The 18508-nt window shown below is 41.3% G+C and overlaps 1 protein-coding gene across 2 annotated transcripts in view; it reads left to right on the top strand.

The window, feature by feature from the left end:
• Nucleotides 1–18508, top strand: part of LOC130374993 (copine-5-like) — a 76569-nt gene that overhangs the window by 33462 nt on the left and 24599 nt on the right. For both annotated transcript variants that reach the window (XM_056582076.1, XM_056582015.1), the window contains exons 2-5: nucleotides 11723–11763; nucleotides 12149–12195; nucleotides 17370–17473; nucleotides 18263–18302. In XM_056582076.1, coding sequence (XP_056438051.1) covers nucleotides 11723–11763; nucleotides 12149–12195; nucleotides 17370–17473; nucleotides 18263–18302 — 232 coding nt within the window. The remainder of the gene's footprint in view (nucleotides 1–11722; nucleotides 11764–12148; nucleotides 12196–17369; nucleotides 17474–18262; nucleotides 18303–18508) is intronic.

Below are 18508 nucleotides of genomic sequence, written 5' to 3'. Positions count from 1 at the left end.
AATGTACATACGTGCCTTTTTTTCATAAATATCCTTGGTACATAATGGGGTGCAGTAAGAATTAAATGCCGTCTTCCAAGAAGCGCTAATAAGCAGTGAAGCATGTTAGCAACTAGACCAAACATGACTCGTAATGGTCCGAAAAACAATACTCATGCAATTCTGATGTAGAACAAAATAAAAAAAACATGAAGTGCTTGCCTGATATTGAAACCTACAGTGATCCTTAGTTAACTTGTTTGGTGGTGCCTTATCATTTGTTTACCCATGGGCTATGGCAATGCGATTGCTACCTGCTCTCATTGGCTGAATCGTTGAGAACGTTTTAAACTCAATTAATATAAGGTCGTGGGAGATGAAGCTCTGTTCGTTTGTAGTTTAAAAAAAAAGAAAAAAGAATCAGTTCTCTTGTTTTCGGAATCAGTTCTCATCGTCCACCTTTGGGATTAATGAATAGGGGTGATCTGATCAGATTGCTTGTTATGACCTGTAACCTGGCTTCTGAATTTTGAATATATTGCAATCTTTGAAGTGATTTAGTTGGGAGGCCAATGAAAAGGGAGTTGAAGTATTCTAAACGTGAGGTAATGAAGGAGTGAACCAGGGTTTGTGCATCAGAGGTAGAGAGGAAGGGCCGAATGCGGGCTATGTTGCGGAGGTGGAAGAATGCAGTCTTAGCGAGGGGATTGAAACTGAGTGAGGGGTTAAGCAGTATGCCAAGGTTTCTGACAACGGAAGCAGATTGTACTAGTGTTCCATCAATATTCAAACTGAGACTTTGTGATTTGGACCGTTGAGTTTTGGGATTGATGAGGATTTCTGTTTTATCTGTGTTGAAGTCAGATATGCAGTTAGTTAGTGAGCTGGGAAGCGAATCAGGGGAGGATGTTGTAATGAGGTATAGTTGGATGTCATCAGCGTAGCAATGGAATTGAACGCCATGTCTATGGATGATTTGGCCAAGGGGAAGGATGTATATGAGGAAGAGGAAAGGCCCAACAACAGAACCCTGGGGGACACCACGAGTGACGGGGCTTGTGGAAGACTTGTGAGGGCCCAGAGTGAATTTTTTTTGTCTATTGGAGAGGTAGGACCGGAACCAGTGGAGGGCTATGTCTGCAATACCAAGAACTGACAGGCGGGTGATGAGCACATTATGGTTGACTGTGTAAAATGCACAGTTAAGTCCAGAAAGATGAGAATGTTTGGGGAACCATTATCAACAGACCAGAGAAGGTTGTTTACGACTCGAAAGTGTGCAGTCTCTTTGCTGTGATGTGGACGGAAACCAGATTGGAAGTGCTCATAAAGTTTATTTTTCGTGAGAAAGGACTGAAGTTGTGAAGCAGCCACTTTTTCCAGTAATTTGGCCAGAAAGGAGAAGTTTGAAATAGGACGGATTAGACTACATCTGAGTGCAGGCTGCAAATGCGATTAACTATTTGCAAGTGCAAAAACGCCAACATATTCTTTATTTTGCTTACCACTTGATTTTTATCCAGACAAAAGTCTCATAAGGAAAAATATCTGCTAATTTCTCATAGATCGCATCTTTAAATGTCTTCTTTAAATGCAACTGCATCGACTTATCTCCCATGATGGTCAGCAGCTCGCGGTTTTCCAAAGCTCTCCAGTTAGAACATGTTGCTAGGTCATCAACACCTCTACCCAAGTCCTGCCCAATGCCGTCTTATCGCATTTACATGAAACTGATAGCCCCAATGTGTGTAGAGTTGAAGAGAAATTGGGATGGAAATCAAGCCGGTAAATTACCTCGGCCAGTGTAAATGCGAGGACAATGCCGGGAAAAAGACGGTATAAGACGGGTCCTATTTGGCAGTGAAAAAACGATTTCTGTGTCTGTGTGCGGGATATTTCAAAGCACAGATTTGTCCAGGGCTCATGAGGATTGTTGGTTAACCTCCCCGGCCCGCCAATCTAACAATGGGCCTTGTGGGGTGTCTTCGGACTTCAGACCAGCCAATCGGCTCCGTCCAAGCCCGGCCCTTTTATATCTAGCCGGTGCCTTGGCTTAGATCTGTGCTCTGCTAACACTTTTGCTTTGGACACTTTTGTCCAAAGCAAATTACAATAATTGCATTCAACACTGAAGATTAATATAAGTGCAAGGATAATTTGAGTACATAACATTGATCAAATAGGGTTACTGTTTTAAGTGCAATAAAGAATGTTATTTATTATTATTTCATAGGCTAATATGCATATTGTACAGATACGTGTTCAGTCTACTGCAGAAGATGAGTAGGGTATCGGCTTTCCTGATGTCAGTGGGGAGCTCATTCACCATTTTGGAGTCAGGACAGCAAACAATCCAGATTTTGTTGAGCGGCAGATAGGGGCGCCTCTAGTGCTGGAATAACAAGCTGTTTGGCAGTAATGGAGCATGGTAAACAGGCTGGGGTGTAAGGTTTCACTATGTACTGGATGTAGGATGGCAAGAGCCATTTGCAGTACGGTAAGCAAGTACCAGTGCCTTCAATTGGATTTGAGCAGACACTGGTGGCCTCTGCAGGGTGCAGAGGAGTAGCGTCGTTTGGGAGAACTTGGGTAGTTTCCAAGCCATGCTGCTGCACTTTGAATGAGCTGCAGAGGAAGAATGGTACATGCAGGCAGACCAGCCAGAAGCATGTTGCAGTAGTCTACATGCGAGATGATAAGAGCCTGACCCAAAACATGCATGGCCTGGCTGTAGAATGGATGTTTCCCCCTGATGTTGTACAGCATGAAAATGTAGGAGGGATCGGTCGCAGCAAAGGATCATTTAGTGCAGGGATGGGCAACTGGCGTCCCGCCAAAAATGTATTTTTTATTAGTGTTATTTTTTTTTATGGTTCTGCTAGAGGCTGTGATGCAATCACAAATTGCGCTATCACCTATCCCTCTTCTGCCGATCAGGTTTTATGTGTATTTCGGCGTTTGTTGTGTTTTATCGTGTGTTGTTTTTACGTTTGGCAAGATTTTATCAACAATAGTGCTATATTAAGCTTGCATTTGGCTAATCATCATGAGCTTATGCTGTGTAAATGGACTTTTCTCTGGACCGGCAACTCCATCGCCACCTACCCGGGCAGGCTCGTTTATTTGCAAGACCAGCTGTTGGGGCTGAAACCGCGCTCACCTGGAGCCATCGCAGGTATCCCTCCTAACAAACCAGATACCTCCGGAGTTAATCCGTGGTAACAAGCAGAGGCGAACACAGGTGAAAAGAGGGTCTAGAGGTGGGATTTGTAACAGACTGCGTAAAAGAGGCATCCGACTAACTAAACCTGGTTGATTGATTGATTGAAATTCTTTATTGACACACATGTACAAAGGTAAGTGTACAAATGTACATCAGGTCAAAAGGATGACACAAAAAAGCCCATCGGCTTATTTCCATTATGGTCCCTTTGTAGTGTCAGCATGTTGATAGCTGTAATGTGTGTGTTAAATGTAATGTACATGTGGGAACAAAGTAAAAAATTACATTCCAATCACGCATTCACAATTTATAAAAAATTACATTCCAATCACACATTCACAATTCATAAAAAATGACATTCCAATCACACATTCACAATTCATAAAATATGACATTCCAATCACACATTCAGAATTCATATCAATATACATTTCATAACAATCTATAAAAGAAACACCGTAATAAATATCCCTATGACTGTCTGCTGCTCAACCATTTTTTTAAGGCTGTTTTAAAACTGACAAGAGAAAAAATTGTTTTCATACTAGCAGGTAACCCATTCCATAAAACTGCAGCTGAATATAAAAAAAGAGCCCTTTCCCATAAAACTTCTGAATCTGAACAACACCAGATCAGTTGCACTTCTCCTTGTGGAGTAGATATGTGTGTTTAGTATCCTAGAGTAGTAATTGCCTAAATATATACATAAATAATATTAATAATTCTATGCACCATACACAGTTGTATATAGTTTACTCTATCCTCTACTTTCAACCACTTCAGGCTACTAAAATGAGCAGGAGTGAGATGAGTGAGAGGTTGTAGCTTTACTAGTTTCAGTAAAGGATCAGCCTTACTAGTTTATTTTGAGATGTTTGTAACTTCTTTTTGAGGATTTTTGGGAGGTTTGTAAACCATGAAGTGCATGCATAAGCAAAGTGGCCTTGTACTAGGGCCCCAGCCAGTATCTCGAGAGCTTTCCTATCAATTAGGTGGGATATTCTAGCCAGAAAATTTATTCTCTGATTTATTTTGGAAATAACCTTCACAGCCATACCCTCCCCGGTTAATTTATTGTCCAAAATGTAACCTTAGTATGTCAGTTTGTTTGGCTGTGATCTCAGAATCACCCACTACCACCTTGAATCCAGGGGGGTATACCACGGACCTCGCTGAACATACCAGGGCTTTCTTGGGAAAACCTGGCTCGACAGAGCCGCAACTCGCAATCAGAGTTAAATGGTACCACGACGCTCACTTTAGATTCAATTAGTTTAACCAGGTTTTCCGCTTCAGGTTCAATGCGCGTTAACATAAAAGGGGCGTTTCTCGCGTCATTTGACTCACCCTTATGCAAAATAAATCGCGTGAGAGCGGTGTATTTCATCCAAGGCGAGCAGTGTGTTATTATTAACTCCTACGAGGAATTCGAAGTTCAAATCACAGCCAAGGGGAACACGGTTGCCCATAATATGGCTAGGGTGGCGTGCTGGCAAAAAATAGCCTACCGTGTTAATTCGTAAGTGAAAAGATTCTGCATATTGTCTAAAAAATATTATGCATCATCATCCCTTTTACCCCCATATATATGTGGGGCCCCATGTTTGCTCCTATGAACATGGGGCCAAGTCAAAAATAAATATTAAAATAATATTCAATGTGGTAAGTTGTAAGCATCCATTTGAATAATTTCAGGTGAAACTAGCCTATGATTTAGTTTTCCGACTATGGAGGTGATTTTTCTTTACAATTCTCACAGCTATAATATTAATTTGTAGAATAAAAAATGCCTAGGCCTAATTGTGTCACTGACATAGCGGTTATATAAGGGATAATGGACAACACGGCACTTGACTATAGGTTAATGTAAGTTGAACGTGCGGGGCCACCTTCGAACTTGAAACACAGACACACTGCGCAACACTAGCCGCGTTTACATGGCACATCTGATCCGCAGAGATTTCTATGCGGAATAGATCCGTTCCTAAAATGTGATCCCCTACTGTATACATGGCAGTAACAAAAGTGTCCGTTATGTCTCTCGCGCACACCTGACACATCTCTAGACCGGCGGCGACATAATGGACGTCTTATCACTATTTGGCATTGTGAGTTTGATTTTAATGAAAGCACAGCAGGAGAGAGCTTTTCTTTGCCTGCTCCTTCAATTAAGAAGGAGGACAGCACAGCTACGTCCGATCTTTATATTCACCACCACCTCCGCCGCAAACAAGAGGAATTTGAATGTGGTCCGCAGCCAAGACTGGTGGTAGAGAGTGGTCTCTCTAAGTTAATAAGTATTTTAACGTTCAGCATGCAAAAGTACTAGTAGTAGCCTACTCATTTGCAGTTATCTCGGACGCGCGCGGACACTACGATACGCGGACACGTCATTAATAAACACCCATGTCCCATCGCTTAGCAACCGCACACGCTTACCGGACTACTTACGAACACGTGAATCAGGCAATAAATCCACTTTCCTTGACAGCGGTCAAGTTCGGTGTGCATAAAAGTACTAACGGAGCTCAGTGGACCAATTGCAAACTACTGCAGCTGCTCTAAGTTAAACCCCAATCTGTTCGGAATAAGTGTATACATGTCGATTGAACCGGACTACACCACCACTTCTATTCGGCATAGAATTCTATGCCGAACAGATAATTGTATTCCGAATGAGGCGTATATATGATCATTTTCTATTCCGCATAGAAATCTATGCGGATCAGATGTCCATGTAAACGCGGCTAGTAAGTGCACGGCTTCTTTGTGTAGCATTGACTACATACGGTCCAACAAGGAAGATCAAATAACCAATACCCTCTGATGAGAATCTGTATCTCTCATAAAGAATATCGTCAGACAATGCCAAGGGATTGGTTCTGTTCCGAAAAACCCTCTGTCTCCGGAGAGACGCATGTACGATAAGTGCCCCGAGGTCCACGGGAACACCCACAAATGGTGACGCCATTGTCGGAGGAGGGGCTAGGATGCTGCACACACCGATATAAGTAGCCGATCTCCGGGTAGACTAAGCTGAAAAGCTGCTCCCGACCAGGTTTGGTTGCGAGCGTAAGTCACCATGGTGATACAGCGACACTTAGAGAGACCGACTTTCGTGGTACAGCTAACCCAGGCTTTCAGCTCAACATACCTTGCTAACCCTCTAATCGAGCTTCGTAGTACAGGCCCCAGGTGACTTCCTCAATTTTGAATTTGATCCAAAGAATATTGATTCAGTTTTACCTAAATGGAGGGACAGCTTGTTTTCAGACAGCCATGTATTGACCTTCTGAAGTTCTGAACTTAGTGAGAGACTTTAAGAGGGCTGAGTCATCTGCATAAAGATGGAGGTTGCAGGTACAAGTAGTCTCCATGTCATTGATATAAAGCAGAAAAAATAGAGGCCCTAGGATGCTTCCTTGGGGGACACCACATGACAGTGGAAGTGGGTTTGATATAATCCCATTTCCATCCACTACTTGTTCTCTGCCTTCCAAATAGGACTGAATCCACTGAAGTGATGTATTGTTGAAACCCAAGGCCCTGAGTTTAGCTAACAGAATAGTGTGGTAAACTGTGTCAAAAGCTTTTTGAAGATCTAACATAACCATACCACAATATTTTCCTTCATTCACTTCTTCCTTGATGTGATCCATCAAATAAAGCAGACTAGAGTGTGCCTTTATAAAACCAGATTGAAATTCATAAAGGAGATTGTGTGAGGATAAGTAGTTTTCTATCTGCTCATAAACAACCCTTTATTATTTTTGAGAGGCAACATAGTATGGATACCAGAGCATGTGAGCGGAGCGGAGCGCCGCGCAATTCCCGCTCCCCGCTCGGGAGGATGTCCGCTCATTCGCTCTGCTGCTCAACGTTGTGCCAGGGCGTTCCGCTCAAAACCGCTCCGCGCTCATCTTAAATTTCCTGCCGCTCCGGCGAAATCGCTCCACGCTCCGCTCAAATTTACTTCCCAAACTCCATCTTGCTACTCTCGCGGGCACACGAGGAGCCAGTGTTGCGGGGGTGGGGGGGGTGGAAGGGTCTCACGTGACGCGTTTTATCCAATCAGGTTGCTTGGATGCTCCCATTGAAACCCATTCTATTCTACGTGAACCACCTACATGTAAGCCGCTAGAAGCAGTTAAAATCGGAGCGGACTGGAGCGGAGTGAAATCCCCGCTCCGGCCTTTGAATTTAAAACCGCTCTGCGCTCCAACCCGCTCCAACCTATTTCTTCCGCTCCGCTCCACCACCCGCTCCACGCTCCGCTCCGCTCACATGCTCTGATGGATACAGGGCGATAGTTTCCCTGCTCTAATTTACTTCCTTTTTTGTATAAGGGAGTTACCCTTGCCCTTTTAAATTTGTTTGGAAATGTGCTTTGTTCAATGGACAAATTGGTTAGATGGGTTATGCATGGAGCAATAACTTCTGCAGCATCTTGAATGAACCTTGTGGGAATATTATCCAAACCTTTTGCTTTGTGGATTTAGACTATTAAGCTTTTGAAAAATTGAATCATTGGATACTTTCATCAGAGAAAATGTGTATGCCTGGACTCCCTTCTGCAGATAAAACTGTTGTACATGATTGTCACCATAGAGCCCTGCCTGGTTGGGCAACTTTTTCACCAGTGTGTTGATTTTAACTGTTTGCCACCGTTAATTTATCAGATATAACTGTGCCTTCAATATCTAGATTGAGGTTAAAAGATTTAGTCTTGACTGTTTTACTGTACCCTAAAAGCTTCAAGGTCTTCCTTGGGTCATTCCTATTTTCTGCTATTTGGCTTGGCTTTCCTTATCAATCGGTGTACCTCATTCCTTTGTTTTTTATACTCCATGAACAAATTCTCATCTTTACTCTTCCTAGACTAATTAAAAAGACCATTTATTTTCTTAATGGCTTTTAAAATGTCAGCATTTATCCAGGGCTCTGTTCTGACTTTAATTCTGATGTTTTTTACTGGAGCAATAGTGTCAACCGCTACCTGAAACAATGATTTAAAGTATACCCAAGCTTTATCCACCTCTGCACAATTGAATACTGGAGACCAATCTGTATCCCTTAAGAGTGTAAACAAAGCATCCTTGCTGTAGTTTTTCAGAGATCTGGCTTTAATTGTATTATGGCAATTTAACTGCACTTTTTTGATTTTGGGTGTACAGAAAATCATAGAATGATCACTGAGGCCATAGTCAATTACTCCACTTTTCAATATTTTGGATTGATCTGATACAAGTATTAAATCAATGATGGTTTGAGTGTCAGCACAAACCCTTGTGAATTGTGTAATCAACTGGTGTAAATCAAATAGGTTGCAGAAAGACCTGCCATAACTCTGTTAAATGTAAGATCGCTCGGGAACAAGTCTGATGAGCTGTCCACACTCGTGAGTGATTCGGACTATTGGCTGACAAGTCTGTTCTGTTTTACAGAGACATGGCTATCAGATGATGTGGATTTTTAATCATACGCTTTAATGTCATACGCTTCAACAGGGATGCACAGAGAACACAGAAGTCGATTGGGGGCGGGCTCTGTATAGCTGTCAACAACAACTGGGCAAATTCACTGTCAGAGAGACTCAGGCCACGTTAATACGTAGCAGGGTATTTATAGAAACGAATATTTCCCCCCCTCCGTTTTCAAAAATAACATTGTGCACACTATCGTTTTCAAAAAAGTTCCCTTCGTGTAAACGCGGCCTCAGAGCTGCAAGCACTAAGAACTCATGACTCTTTAGAAGCAGTATTTACCTTGAGAATTCTCCCATATAATTTTAGTATATGTACCTGGACCTGATTTTACAATGGCTGGTGAACAAATAGTAGACAGCTACTCCAGCCCTGTAGGTCAAACTGTTGATCCACCAGTATTTCTACTAGGGGATTTTAACAAATGCAACATCAACACACATCTAGCCAACCTTGAGCAATATGTTTACAGTCCCCACTAGAATGCACAAATACTGGACTTATGCTATGGTACCATTCAAAATGCATACATTTCAAAAGCTCTTCCTCCTATTGGTCATTCTGACCACAAAGTTATTTTGTTGCTACCAAAGTACAGGTCACAGCTTGAAAGGGGCTTTTTTATGAGTTTTTTTATGGACTTTTCCTCTGCTTTTAATACTGTTCACATATATACACTGCTGCATTTCCTAGTGGAGCTACAGGTCCACCCTACACTGATTTTATGGATTAAAAGCTTTTACAGGACAGGCCACAACAATTGCATGTGAATGGTTTTAAATTGAGAAAACTGGTTTTAAATACTGGTGTCCCCCAAGGTTGTGTTTTATCCCCCGTTCTCTTCTCTGTCTACACCAACAACATTTCCTACAGTGGAGAATGAATGACCCTTCAAAGTATGCAGACGACATGGCCTTAGTAGCCCATTTGACGGACAACAAGTTGAACAAGTTGACGTTTTTAAATACCTTGGGACAGAGAGTTTTTAATGTCAGCAAGGACATTTTAACTGTGGTTTACTGTTTTGAATTTCATTCATTGAATCCATAGTCACTTTCAATATCTCAGCCTGGTACAACACCTTCACCGTCAAGCACTAAACAAAACTTGCCCGGATAGTAAATAAGGCCAGAAAATAATTGGCTCTCCCCAAACCCCCCTAACAGAACTGTACACCCGGTCAGTTCTCAGGAAAGCCAATACAATTACACAGGACCCCCCCAAACCCTCCACCAATCCTTTGAGTTACTGCCATCAGGTTGACGCTACAGGGTCCCGTTGGCACGAAAATACGTATTTTATCCCCACTGCCATCACCACATGAACAGTAGCAAATAGGCAACATATCTCGCTCCATTCAGTCATCCCTTTGCACTGCTTGCATTCTTTTGCATTAATCTATTGCCATTGTTTTAGACTCTCTGTCTTTTTCTGAATTTCGGTCAGTTGTGACAGACAATACATATTTTCTTATCTTATCTTATGTTTGTGAGCCCTCTGCACTGAGACAAATACTAATGTAGTAATCCATCAATCACTGTGCTTGTTTCTTTTAAATCTTATTGTATTTGTCGTTTAACAAGAGTACAGGCATGTAAAAAATGGATTTGGGAATGGAAAATATGAAATGTATGTATGTTGGTTGAATTAACATACAGACATATATATATATATATATATATATTTATTTATATATCCAAATATTTTATTCTTATTTAGAATTATTTTCTAGCTTCTCTCATATGCGATTGGTTGAAATTCACGGTCATGTGACCCTCTGATGGTGATGATGAAAAATGTTGGCCCTCTTTATCAGGAAAATTGTCCATCCCTGATTTAGTGTCTCACCCAGGTTCCTTGCTTTCCGAGTCACAGGCACCACAAAGTTGTCATTATTGATGGAAAGGTCTAGGATTGAAGAGGCCTTCCCTTCAAGGATATGCATCTTTTTTATACATGGCATGCATCGTAATTTCATTTATTAACAGTAACAGAGTAATTGGGGATTGGGAGCTCAAGAGCAGCCAACAATGTAGACATTTCCGAGGTCAGGTGAGATTCTGAGAGGAGAATGTTTTTGATTGTACAATAAATACACAAATATGTGATCAGTTTGCCATTGTATGAACCAGCAAGCTACAAACATGTTTCCATGGCAATACACTTGAACAACACACACACACACACACACACACACACACACACACACACACACACACACACACACACACACACACACACACACACACACACACACACACACACACACACACACACACACACAATAGTATTTAATAGTATTTTTGAAGTAGACAAATAAGTGCACCATTACTACAGTTTGATTCAGTTTTCAAAATGCTTTCCCATTTCCTGTAGACCTAGTCGATCATGGCTACTTAGGTCTCAATAGAAGCAGCAACATAGCCTATATCGTGTAGGAAAATAGCTGGAGAGTGGTTACCACAAGCTGGTAAAAGAAATGCTAAATGTTAAATAGGCAGTTATTCATTATACTACATGACAAAAGTCTATATTGATTTCCTTTCAAATACAACATTATGGCAGCTTCTTCCATGTCTTGGTGGACTATGTTTTCTATGATCTCCAACATAGCAAAGCTATGCTATTTTTCACTGTTACTAAAATAATAGTGTAATGTAGAAAAGCTAGACTCCACCAACTGGGCTGTGAACCTTCTACTCTACTCCAAACTAATATCTTGTTCTTTTGGTGTCGTCAAAGGGACTTTTGGATTTGATGTTGGCTAACTCCAAGGAGAAGCTCTTTAAGGGCAGCTGTTAATGATGAGGACTGTGTCCGAGAAAGATGGTAGAACATGGTGTGAGGCGAATTTGATATACATTTGGTAATTTGGTAATAATCAACTTATGGGTCTTCAAACAAGAAGAGTACATATGATATGTGCACTTGTCCTAAATTCAGCTGAGTAGCTCAATATTGGGGATATATTTATATGGCATGTTCACATTGGCAGCCAGAGTCATTGCTCTCTCTTCTTTTTTACTTTCTTTTCCAGAGACCTGTTGGATAAAGACACATTCTCTAAATCAGACCCTTGTGAGTATGTTTTTATTTTACGTAGCTTTGACATGCTTCTATTGCACATCCACCTCTTTAGTATTCTTTTTGTGCTTTGTGCTGAATGTCTACTGTGCACCTCTTGGGATGGAGACGGGAGTGTGTGTGTGTGTGTGTGTGTGTGTGTGTGTGTGTGTGTGTGTGTGTGTGTGTGTGTGTGTGTGTGTGTGTGTGTGTGTGTGTGTGTGTGTGTGTGTGTGTGTGTGTGTGTGTGTGGCTCAGAGCGTCTGGTCTGTTTGTTCTGGGGGCCAGTGCTAATGCACTCATATTGATCATCCATTTTGGATTCTACCGGCTCCTCTCTGCTGGGCATTCTCACTAAATCATCACCTGTTGGTTCTTTCTTTCTTGTATTCCCTCCCAGTGTGTGTGCTCTACACCCAAGGAGTGGAAACTAAGCAATGGAGAGAGGTGAGGTTAAAAAAAAATCTTTATTTACCAATTTTGTTCTACATTCTGTACATATTCACTAGGATAAAAATTATGTATTTTTTGTCGTTTATTTTGCTTATGTCTACACAAAAATGTAGTCATTCTGAAATGACCTTCTCGTCTCAACCTCTTATCAATGACACCACCGCTAGACGCATGCACTAATGACCTCACAAGAAATTCTCATACACAATATGGGCTTGATAAACATAAATGTATATTGTAGTTATGGGTTGTTGGGTAAATCTGGTGTAGTGGCAGTACACAAAGTCAAGTCTCTATTCATACAAAAACCTGCACCAGAGGTCAACTAGTCCATTGTCTAGTTCTATTTTTTTTCTCAGTTATATGCATAAGATGTATAATGAAGGTTATAAATGCATTGCATGTTTTATTATACAGTGTGGCTTAACGGTATGTCACTGTTTTTGAATCCTTGACTTATTCCTTTTTTTAGGTTTTATACAATATTATTGAATGTTAAAAAATAATTGACTATTGTGTACATTTTTACATGAATTGCTTGCATATCGGTGAGACAATGTCCACGTGAATATGTAGCCATCTGTCTTGTTAAGTATGCAATGTAGTCTCAACATTGAACGAAAGATGTATATTAAGTCCTTCGGTGCCAATAGGCAATACCCATGCTTGCCATGTTTGTCCCCCCTCCAAAAAAGATGAACACAATGCTAGCTTTATGAAGGAGAAAGCGACCTGTGTGTGTGTGTGTGTGTGTGTGTGTGTGTGTGTGTGTGTGTGTGTGTGTGTGTGTGTGTGTGTGTGTGTGTGTGTGTGTGTGTGTGTGTGTGTGTGTGTGTGTGTCTGTGTGTGTGTGTGTATCTTGTCGCTCTATGCACTTCTGCTGAAAAAAGTATGATCTAGTCGCATCATTCCTACCTCATTAATCCCCAGGCCTCATGAAGGTGTCTGGTGTCTGGTTTGTACTCCTGCTATTTGTGTCTATGGGTGGTGTGTGTAGGTGCATGTAGTGACAGTGGCACGGCTAGATTCACCATGCAGGGCTATCATAACGACCAGCAACTCCAGCCAGGAGATCTCTAATGAACTTTGCTGCTTGGTATTTTCTATCTACTCAGCGGGGAAATCACATTAGCCAGCTCACCCCCCACCCACACACCTAACCACCACCCAAATTCACTCTGCTAACACAGCTTGGCACAGGCTCATCAACACCTCTGGATCCCCCGCACAGAGTCCAAGAACCAATACGTGTCCTCTTCAGAAAATGTACACAGGTGTCTGTGGTAACGCTCGGCTCTTGTGCAGTTGTCCATTTTAGAATGTGTCCAAAATTGGGAAATCTTGACATCGCTTCGATACAAGGTTTAAAGTTTAAAAGATTGATTTATTATGAAGTGTAGAAAAAATATTATGGTTAACATGTGTTGTATTCAAGATCCACACTAATGCATTATTAATCATTGTATTATTTTATCACAATTTATCACTTTACAAAATCCAAGAACGTAAATCTGCCATTTTTTATTGGGATAATCAGGCAGAAATCACGTTCACGGAAAGGTTTATTTATTAAAGCTGTATAAACCTTTTTCATGTCATTCTAATTTAATAACCGCATGTCACATAACGTTTACTCGCTAAGAATTTGCTTACAATAAGGTGAGTCGCCGACCCAAACAGCTGCAACTTATGTAACGTGAGGAAGCCCAGCACTGTTATCCGTGGTCTAAACAACCCTCTAAATAAATACTTTATGAGCATGTTCAATGTAAGAAAAGATAACAACTTCTTTAATGTAATTGTAACTGTATAATCTTAACATTACAGCTAACCTTAACATTACAGTGTTTCCCAAATAATAATATTCTACTTGCGGTGGTAGCTGGAAAAGTGTTTTTGATAGATATTCATGCTCTGTATTACATTGATGTGAAACGGACCAAGACTTGACCACTGGTATGAGTAGCGTGTCTAGTGGTGTGTACTGTGTATCACTGCTGCCTGCCCAGAGGATCAGGCAGCAGTGATCCTCTCTATTGAGCCATCTTGGTAAATGGTCAATATTCTTGCACAATAGGCGGATTACAAAGAACCCCTCTCCAAACTATATCATATATATATATATATATATATATATATATATATCATATCATCATATAGCATATCTAAAATGCAATTAAACTGGAGACATCTCAGTGAATTCGGCTAGCCGTCTTCTCTGCAGGGAAAAGCCAATAACAATCCATTCTCCTGCACATGATGAGGTTTGATTCAGAGTGTGTGCGCAGACGAGGGTCTATGCCGTCATATCAATGCCACATTTGTAAGTAGAAAGGACTGCGTGATCGCACAACTAAACAAATCCGTCCGCACAAATGATTATTTCAGGCACTTTTACTACACTCCCGGGCCGTATCTGCGTTTCCACTCCCAAGTTTAAACGCACGAGCTGTGCTGTGCTGAGCTGCGCCCGGCTTTTGTGGCGTTTTCGGCCCGGCTCAGCACGGTTTATCCCAGCACGGCTGTTAATAAATATTGGATACCCACATAGAGTTACGGAGAGGGTCTCCGACAGGGTCTCCTTCGAGCGTCGACAGAGAGGGCTTTCCGTGTCTACGAACAGCACTTTACGCAGTAGTATAAACCAGCCTTTACTGTGACGTAGAACTGTGCATTTATGGACACAATGGCCAATCACATTCAGGAATAGAATGGCTGGCTCCGCCCACTTTCTCCCCAGTTCCAAATTTCTTGAAACAATTGGGATAATATTAGTGCACTGAACAAAATATATAAAATACGTCTAGTTTGTTTTAGATATTTTAATGTTGAATTGTTATAACTTTAACATAGCTGTGAACCAAAACATTTTAAAATTTGAGTGTTTGTACTCACAAAATAAGCAAATTTCTGTTTCCTCAGTTAGCCCTCATATGAATTCAGCATGTTGAAAACAGTGGGTGATTACTTTCTGAAAAATACAGATTGCAAATGTCGCCACTAATTTACCAATCAAATTGGGATAAAGAGCTGTTTGCAAATGTCCCAGACAGTTCACGGTGGTCCATGCTACTGATGTATATCTGTCACATACCGACCTCTAGTCAGCACGCTACTGATAACACACATTTGTGTTATTTGGGCAGTACAATTCAACCGTGAATCACCAAAAATGCTAAATTAGGTGTGGAGTAAATAACCACCCTCCTCCCCTATAGCTAAGCAGATGGTTAAAAAGGTAGAACACAAACAGCTGGTAGATGGAGGGTATTTATGGGAAATGGAAAGTGTGACAAAATAGATTATTTAATTGGCTGCTTGAGGTGCTAAAATACGCTTTTCCAACATGGCCCTGTAAAATAAACCTTGGCCCTGACACATGTCACCTCTACCTCGCTGGCTATGCATGGCAACGAATCAGTCCCCCTCTGTACAGATTAACAAGGCGTAGGTTCCCTACCCACACCCCTGTTGGATGGGCCATCTGTCATTCAGTGAAGAGCTGATCTATTAAATCACCCCTGACGTAGACCCTGAACCGTCCTACGACTAGCGTGCTTCCATGGCGCTCACATTAGCCCTGAAGTGGATCTGTTCTCTTCGCTGAAGCCTAACTGACCCTGCACTATCATTAAAAGCTACACCATCTTTAAGACCATTTCCATTTTCTTTGTAAAAACACTGAACAGCGCGCTATATCAGTATATATATGGTAGGTATAAATGGCAAGCAATTGGGTTTTCTTCCTATGCTTCTCTTTTCTGGAATTTGTTTATAGGACATTGAAATCCCATTTATTGATGCTTTTTCTCGCGTTTCCCCTGGCTTAAACATGCGTGTGTGTACATTATAACACCGGCCACCAGGGAAACAGTCTTTCTGTGGAAACTCTGTCCCTCTGCAGCAGCAGGACGCTTAACAGCCTGCATAGTATGCATATTGCATAACCCATATGCAAGGGGGGGCGTTATTAATACTTAATGAATGCAATAAAACTCTAATAAATAAAGTTTGGGGGGGAAGACTCACTGAAGCATCCGTTTGAACAATTGTTACACATTAACTGAACTTTCCTGTGTTTGGTTTAGTCTGCAAGAGCGAGTTGATTGGAAAGCGATTAGCCTAGCTGCAGCCTGCTAGCACCCACAGTAGATACTTTATTCATGGATGCATGTGCCTGAATTATTCAACACAAAGAGATATATGTTGGTAAAAAAAATGAAGACACCGCCCCTGAAGTCACGCTGCAGGAGCCGGTTAACCGGTTTTAGAAACCCGACGGGTTCACGCATCACTCCCTTTAAAATCCATAATGGAAGAAGTTGGGGTTGAAGGGCCCTGTGTGGGATATATTTCCCTTCAGCGAAAGGGAAGTCGTGCTGATGAGGATGTGTGTCCTCTGCTCCCCATGGTACATTGGGAGTGGTGTGTGTTATGGGAGCTCTGTGTAGTCACTCTGGATAAAGCAGGGCGGTGGGACCATTGCCCGGTGTTCTTTTTCTTCCTACTGGTTGGGATGAGTGGGAGTGAGAATCCCCACTAATTAGAACGCTTTCATCATCACCTTTCTCCTCCTGCTAGACACTCCGCGCCCTCCCACTGGCCTCCCTGTCTTCTTCATCTCCCTACGCGCTCATACACCTCTTCCTTGCTCTCTTCCTTTGCTTTTCACCCCCCCCCCCCCCCTTCCACCCACTTCCTACTTGCTTGCTTACTTGCTCTATTGCTCTCTGTCCCCTCATACTATCCCTCTAAATGTTTCAGTTTCATCCTCTCTTCCTTCTTTCTCTTCTACTTTTCTTCACCGGGCTGGAAAGGGTGATATAATCCCTGTTTGGTAAATTAGAGTATAAGGTAAAGGATTCTCTCTCTCTCTCTCTCTCTCTCTCTCTCTCTCTCTCTCTCTCTCTCTCTCTCTCTCTCTCTCTCTCATCCCCAACTGTTTCACATTACACTGGCGTATAACGACACAGTTGACATCGCCGGGTGCAACAAAGACCGAAGCAAGATCACTACAGGCAGCTATTCTTGTGTTGCCTCCCACCATTTGAATAAAATACCTTCCTGGTGTTTATTTTATTGTTTATTTCAATAGTAATTTGTTTATTTTCTGTCTGTAATCTCATTCTAGCATTATCTCTGCCTCTGTTTCCTCTCATATTTTGTAGTTTGGCCGGACCGAGGTGATAGACAACACCCTGAACCCAGACTTTGTCCGGAAGTATATCTTGGACTACTTCTTTGAGGAGAAGCAGAATCTTCGCTTCGACTTGTGAGTGGTTTGTCTTCAGTCACCCGTTGACAGTGCTCGTAATGCTGCTCAACTGTCAGCTATTGAGAAGCCTCTCTCCTGAAATCCATCAAAACATTTAGGATCCAGATTTGGCTTCCCATATACAAAGGGATTCAAAAGATTAAAATTGAGTTTAAGTTTAAAGTTTGAGTTTAAGTTTTTGTTTAAAAGTGATCCCAATTTGCCTGGCTGTGCTTATCCAACATGTGGATGCTTTAATTGTTGTCTTAAATAACACACAGTGTAGTCCTTTGGACCAACATGAGGCATATGTCAAAACCTCACATTGAATGAAATGATCCCAAACATATTCTGTTTCTCTATGACAGTATATTTCCATCTATACATAAATGTGTAATCTAGGCTACATAATACATATAAATAATAGTGATTTTAGAGCTCAACATAATTCTCTCATGTGAAGGGCCGGCCTTTATGATCTTTACCTACATTGTTTTTAAGTGAGTCTGATTAATCTCTGGACTGAAAGGATCGTTTCATCACGTTTAATCTCCAACCCATATTCTGCATTTCCTTTCCTTTCATCTGCTTACATTCACATGCAAATCGCAACCAGAATCATTACTCTCTGTTAAGGAAGAAAGGAAGAGAGTCTTGTAGCAGAGAAATAGCCTACTGTTACCCAGGGGGTGCATGTATTGGAAACGACTGACACAAATGTTTGCACATATGCTACGCTAACTATAACAATTTTTAGTAGTTTTTTTCTCCTTTTTTCAAAGGTACAAATGTATTTTTTTCTTTCAGGTATGATGTTGACTCCAAAAGTCCTGACTTGTCCAAACATGTGAGTATTTTTCCGATATCAGACCACAGATAAACAGAGATTGGCCAATCTTTTACCTTTATGAAGACAGAATTTTCATAATGATCACAATTATTGTAAAGTTCCCCCATTATTGCAATTCCCTCAATATTGTAAAGTAAGAAATATATGGTCTAAAATTGGTCAAATTATGTTTATTAACGGTTGTTCGGCTTTGAAACAGTAAT

This window comes from Gadus chalcogrammus, chromosome 1 (assembly GCF_026213295.1).
Source record: "Gadus chalcogrammus isolate NIFS_2021 chromosome 1, NIFS_Gcha_1.0, whole genome shotgun sequence".
Taxonomy (NCBI): Eukaryota; Metazoa; Chordata; class Actinopteri; order Gadiformes; family Gadidae; genus Gadus; species Gadus chalcogrammus.
The sequence above is the reverse complement of the archived record's forward strand: the minus strand, read 5'-3'. Positions and strand labels throughout refer to the sequence as shown.